We start from the raw sequence: 5691 nt of genomic DNA on the forward strand, positions 1-5691 counted from the left end.
TACTAAATATTTTGGCATACATCATAATTGCCTCACTGCAAGATCATTTATTTTTTACAAAACAAGACACGAACAGCTTTGTATCTTTTGAATTACTTCAAGGTTATTGTTTTCATTTAGATAGTCTGTACCATGGTGCTATGCTTTAGAAAATTACTTTTGAAGATATATTTCTAAAGCAATTTGTAATGTCGACACGCACGTTATTGTTTGATTCTTTAAAGTTGTTTGACTATTTTGTACACGATTTGATTGACGTTGTGTGAATATACTTCATCAATACGTTTTAATTTCACATCGCTAAAAATAGTGCAGATGATCGTTCTGTTGGCGTCAATTTTTTTGAAGGTTCAGTACCCACGACTAGTTTCTTAACATGCAATCAACCGCAATCTGTATAAGTTCTGATCCGCTTCACTGCCAGACGGCAAGAGGATTGTTTTCCTTTTTCAACAAGTCATTAAACAGTTTAGTATTATTTGAATTAATTCAAGGCTATTTCCTTCATTTATGTATACACTTTAAAGTTTGTTCAACTATTTTGTACACGATTTTGAATGACTTCATAAATAGTTTTAGATTTACTTCACTACCAAGAACCGACCATTCTACTATTTTATAGCTATACTATTTGTTTATTCTGAAATCACATACATAGCATACGAGTACTAATAAACGTATTATTATATCTGATAGTTTTCATTATTTTATCTATTTTAGGGCCTGAATTTTGTGTAGTGAAAAAGTTGTTTGGAAGCGAAGTATGGCGGCTTGAAAGTTGGTGAATTTATATACGTTTCTTCTTAAAATTACAAAATTTTAGGGTTTAGAGTTGAGATATTGAATCTAAACTTCAAAAATATTAAGATAAAAGGTAATACTTTATATTTATGACATAATCACATTTTGCTCAAATTACATGTTATACTGTTTATTTAGCCCTTTTTCTCGAAACCTGGTGATGCGAGTTTACAACCCTTTCGTCATGCTCCCCTCTTCAATGCTGTGGTTGTTTCCCAATAGGCCCAGCTGACAGATCAGATACCAGCCCCTTAAGGTGATAAGACGAAGGGTATTGCTACAGCAGCGGATATTCCTCTTGGTAAGTTGGAAACATTAAAAATATTCATAAGCACCCCTCTCCCCCCTCAACGAACACAATCAATTAATGCATGATTTCTTGAACTTTAACATATTTATGCAAATTATAAATGTATATGATGTATTTATTTGTTTTGATCCTTGACATAATAATTAATATTAACTAATTGATATATCTGTTATTGTTCAATGTTTTCTATGAAATATTTACTCTATGTACTTCAATCATTGCTGAGGCTCCCAATGGTAAGATATTTTAGTAAATATCCATCAGTGGGGATGTAGTGGGGTTGCCTGCTCCTGCGCTAATTACAACAGCGACACTTGTAGAATATGAACGCTCTGACCTGCGTAAAAAAGCACTTCGCATCTGAAAAGAAAGGTGCTATTGTACATAAAGAAATATATAAAAAATAGAAAGATGTGCTAAATTTTGCATCAAGGATTGGTTTAATCTGTTTGTGTTGTACTGCTGAGAACATAGATGAACAGGCCTAAAAGTATAAAAAGTAATTTGTAAGGGGCCATTATTTCATAATTTTTTCATATCTTGAAAAAGATTTCAGTATAGCACTTTGTTTATCAATTTAAATTGATAATCCTTTTTATAGGGACATTGTATCATGCTCGGAACTTGGACTTTGGTCTCTTTATTGGGTAAGTAAAGCATTCTTACGATTTCAACGAGGTGTGTTATTGAGTTGATCTTTTCTGATGAAGTAGAGCATTGTGAGATCATTGTGGGGGTCATTCTTAGGGCATACATTTTCAATGATTCAGACTTTTTCTCTGTCTATACCATGTTTCAGACATGTTTAATAAAAAAAAATCATGTCGTGTATTTCCCTTTCTGTAATATTTTTCGTTGATTGATTTTTTTTACTAGAACAGTTGGGATACAGATAATGACAAATGGGCACTGACTGAGAAACTTCGTCCACTAATCATAAATGTAGACTACCAGTCTGGGGGTAAGACTGTAGCCCGTGCTGTTTATTTTACCGGCTACATCGACGTATTAACAGGTGTAAAACCTGTAAGCATGCAATCTTCTTTATACCCCCTCTTAGCTTTCTTATAACATCTTTTTGTTATTTGTTTTCTTTATCATAAAGTTCTATTTTTTATCACACGTCATATGATGAAGACGGCGATAGTGATGAAGACAGCATTGATGACGATGACAATGGCAATGGTGGTGATCCTTTACGGTCTACTGAAAATATCACACAATAAAGTGAACTGGTTCTCATAATTACCATTGTCGTCATCCTCAATGCTGTTGTCGTCGCCGTCATCGTCGTCGCCGTCATCACCGTCGCCGTCATCACCATCGCCTAAACTGTTGTAAGTAGCTATTTTTATCTCCCCTAATATTAAATCATATTGACTTTATTTTGGGAGTGTTGACATTGTCTATGAATGAGAGATTCCAGTTGGATGGTGGTAATTATTGATTATATTGTGTTAATTTAAAATGTGGTGTATTCAAGGGTGCCCCAGTCGGCCCGGCCCCACCCCATAATTTTTTTAAAATTACAAAAGAAATGGGGGAAAAAGGGAATTGTATTAAAATTTCAGTCTGTGAGTGCCATTTCTGGCCATCTAGAAGTGCTATTATCATAAATTTTCTTATCATAAATTATAATTTTTTTTGGGTCTTTGCACTCCACCTGTAAAAATCCCTCCCTGCCCCATCCCCCGGTTCGAATGCCCCGACCCGCTACTGCAATTGTTAATTTTTTTGTGGTTCATTTTTCTTGATTATTTTAGAAGAGCTCATGAGACCGAATACACCCTAAAATAGTTTCGAATCCGATTATTAGTATTCAGAATAAAGGGGCATGGGAGGGCTTTAAATAAGCACTTCTTACGATGAATATTCTGAAAACTTTAGGCTCTAAACTAGATTTAAAAAGCCTTTGATACCCCCTAAATTGTCACAATGTTTTAGGGTGGGGGGCTACGTCCCCTGGACTACTTTGAAAAGGTTGTTAGCGACACCCGGCCATGTCCATTTTTTTCTCGTCGGGGAAATCAGCCACCTCCCCTTCCCTTCCCTTGGAAATGGTACTGTAAAAAAAAAGCCCACACTTTTTGATATCCTGAAGAATGGGTCTTTGTTACCAAATCAAGTTAGACTTGAATAGAACCCCTAAAAACCGTTTCTGGTGCACAAAGAACAGTTCTTCATGTGGGAGCATTTATATGGTCTCAATCTAAATAGGAGAGCATTTAAACTTTAATTTTTTATTTATTTATATCATTTTAAAATAATTATTAACAGAAATATAATACTTTATTAATAAGTTGACAGCAATACAAGAGGACTTACTTTAATTACTTTTTATTAAATTTTCTTTATATATTATGAATCTGCAGTTATAAGGCAGCCAGGAATTCCATCATGACTGAGGAACTTCTTGCTCCATCTTACTTCATCCTCGGTGGTAACAGTTCAGGTCAAGGCTGTGTCATCACAAGGCCAAGAGAAACAATGGACAACCTTGAAGAGTAAGTTTGTTTAGTATTGCACAGTATTAACATGGATATATCATTGAGGAGTCACTCAACAACAGATCCCTTTGGCGCCAAACTAATGTGTTCCCCGCCTTTGGTTTGTGCACGGTCGTCTATCTTATTACCTTTTTTTAAATTAATTTTTTTGTAAGCAACAACAGATTTTTATGTGCTTACACATGTTTCTACCTTATTAAGTTTTTTTTTATTAAATATTTTTCTTAGCAACAACAGACTTTTATATACTTACACAGGCGTCTATCTTATTAACTTTCTTTATTAAATTTTTTTCTTAGCAACAACAGACAATTATTTACTTCAAAGCAGTAATTGTGCAAATCGACACATTTAACTGTTGGATGTTAACCCATTATCTTTAAAACAGACAATGCTCTCCTGATTGGATTTTTCAGACTTTTAGTATGATGTGTTGTGTGTGTGTGTGTGGTGTAGAATTGTATATAATGCATACTAAGTAGAAAATTAAAGCTTTTTAAAATTAGAGTTATATCAAGAGCCAATGGGCAGAAATGCCCTTTTAAAATTCTTTAAACAATTGGAAAAATAATCCTGGATAGTCAGTCGCCTAGGAGAGTAATGAACCAATATGAACCTATATACTATAAGAATATTGTAATAAGACCAAAGACTGTACAATTACCTAAAAAACAAGGCCTTATTTTGTACTTACACTTTGCCAAGCATGGAACGGACACAACTGGTTTTGCCCACCCCTTCTTTCCAAAGGAACATGACTCTGGAATTAACCATCATAATTTCCCCATTTTGGACTTCATATGTGAATGCTTTAATGGCTTCAGGACCTCTCGCTAATATTTCTCCTGGAGCTGATAGCTCTTATGGATATAAAATATAACAAATATTATTTAGTTTACTACAGTAGTTTTCTTATGCTACATATTTCTTCCATCCATTTTATAGTTTACATTAAACATACTGTGATTATTTTGTTCAAAAAAAATACCATCAGTGTAAAACACATTTCTGAAAATAACACAGCAAACTATGTAAATTTATATCAAGGTGTTGAAACACTGAGAGACTTAACTACTTCTAGAGCATAAACAGGTCAAACAGAAAATAACATTAAAATAAAAAGTTATAAGAATAATAAAGGAACTGAAATATAAGAGTACAAATGTATAGTATTCTTATGAACCTTATGCATATCACAGGATTGATTTTTGCCCTTTGACACGACCTCCAGATAACAATGATTGATAATTTTTTACTTACATTGTACATTAACCTTTTTAAGTTTGTAGTATTTTTTTTATAGAACATTAAATTAGTTTTTCAATAACAGTTGAAATAGCCATAATAGAGTGCAACAAGCTCTGGAAGCACTCAGTAACAAAATAGTGTCATATGTACTGTGCTATATTGATGTGTTGTGTGTGTGTGGTGTAGAATTGTATATAATGCATACTAAGTAGAAAATTAAAGCTTTTTAAAATTAGAGTTATATCAAGAGCCAATGGGCAGAAATGCCCTTTTAAAATTCTTTAAACAATTGGAAAAATAATCCTGGATAGTCAGTCGCCTAGGAGAGTAATGAACATATATGAACCTATATACTATAAGAATATTGTTATAAGACAAAAGACTGTACAATTACCTAAAAAAACAAGGCCTTATTTTGTACTTACACTTTGCCAAGCATGGAACGGACACAACTGGTTTTGCCAACTCCTTCTTTGCCTAGAAACATCACTCTGGAATTAACCATCATAATTTCCCCATTCTGGACTTCATATGTGAATGCTTTAATGGCTTCAGGACCTCTCGCTAATATTTCTCCTGGAGCTGATAGCTCTTATGGATATAAAATATAACAAATATTATTTAGTTTACTACAGTAGTTTTCTTATGCTACATATTTCTTCCATCCATTTTATAGTTTACATTAAACATACTGTGATTATTTTGTTCAAAAAAAATACCATCACTATACAAACACATTTCTGAAAATAACACAGCAAACTATGTAAATTTATATCAAGGTGTTGAAACACTGAGAGACTTAACTACTTCTAGAGCATAAACAGG

General features: G+C 33.4%; 1 protein-coding gene across 1 annotated transcript in view; it reads left to right on the forward strand.

Annotated features, from left to right (window-relative positions):
* The first annotated feature begins 376 nt into the window (after positions 1–376).
* The window catches only part of LOC117100874 (acid ceramidase-like), a 7690-nt gene continuing 2375 nt past the window's right edge, over positions 377–5691 (forward strand). The window contains exons 1-8 of the mRNA XM_033240707.1: positions 377–395; positions 1058–1111; positions 1282–1347; positions 1713–1758; positions 1993–2141; positions 2506–2547; positions 3283–3295; positions 3484–3615. Of these exons, the coding sequence (XP_033096598.1) occupies positions 377–395; positions 1058–1111; positions 1282–1347; positions 1713–1758; positions 1993–2141; positions 2506–2547; positions 3283–3295; positions 3484–3615 (521 nt within the window). The remainder of the gene's footprint in view (positions 396–1057; positions 1112–1281; positions 1348–1712; positions 1759–1992; positions 2142–2505; positions 2548–3282; positions 3296–3483; positions 3616–5691) is intronic.

The sequence above is a fragment of the Anneissia japonica genome, unplaced genomic scaffold (genome assembly GCF_011630105.1).
Source record: "Anneissia japonica isolate Jap-2015-1 unplaced genomic scaffold, ASM1163010v1 scaffold1446_len297786_cov117, whole genome shotgun sequence".
In the NCBI taxonomy this organism is placed as follows: Eukaryota; Metazoa; Echinodermata; class Crinoidea; order Comatulida; family Comatulidae; genus Anneissia; species Anneissia japonica.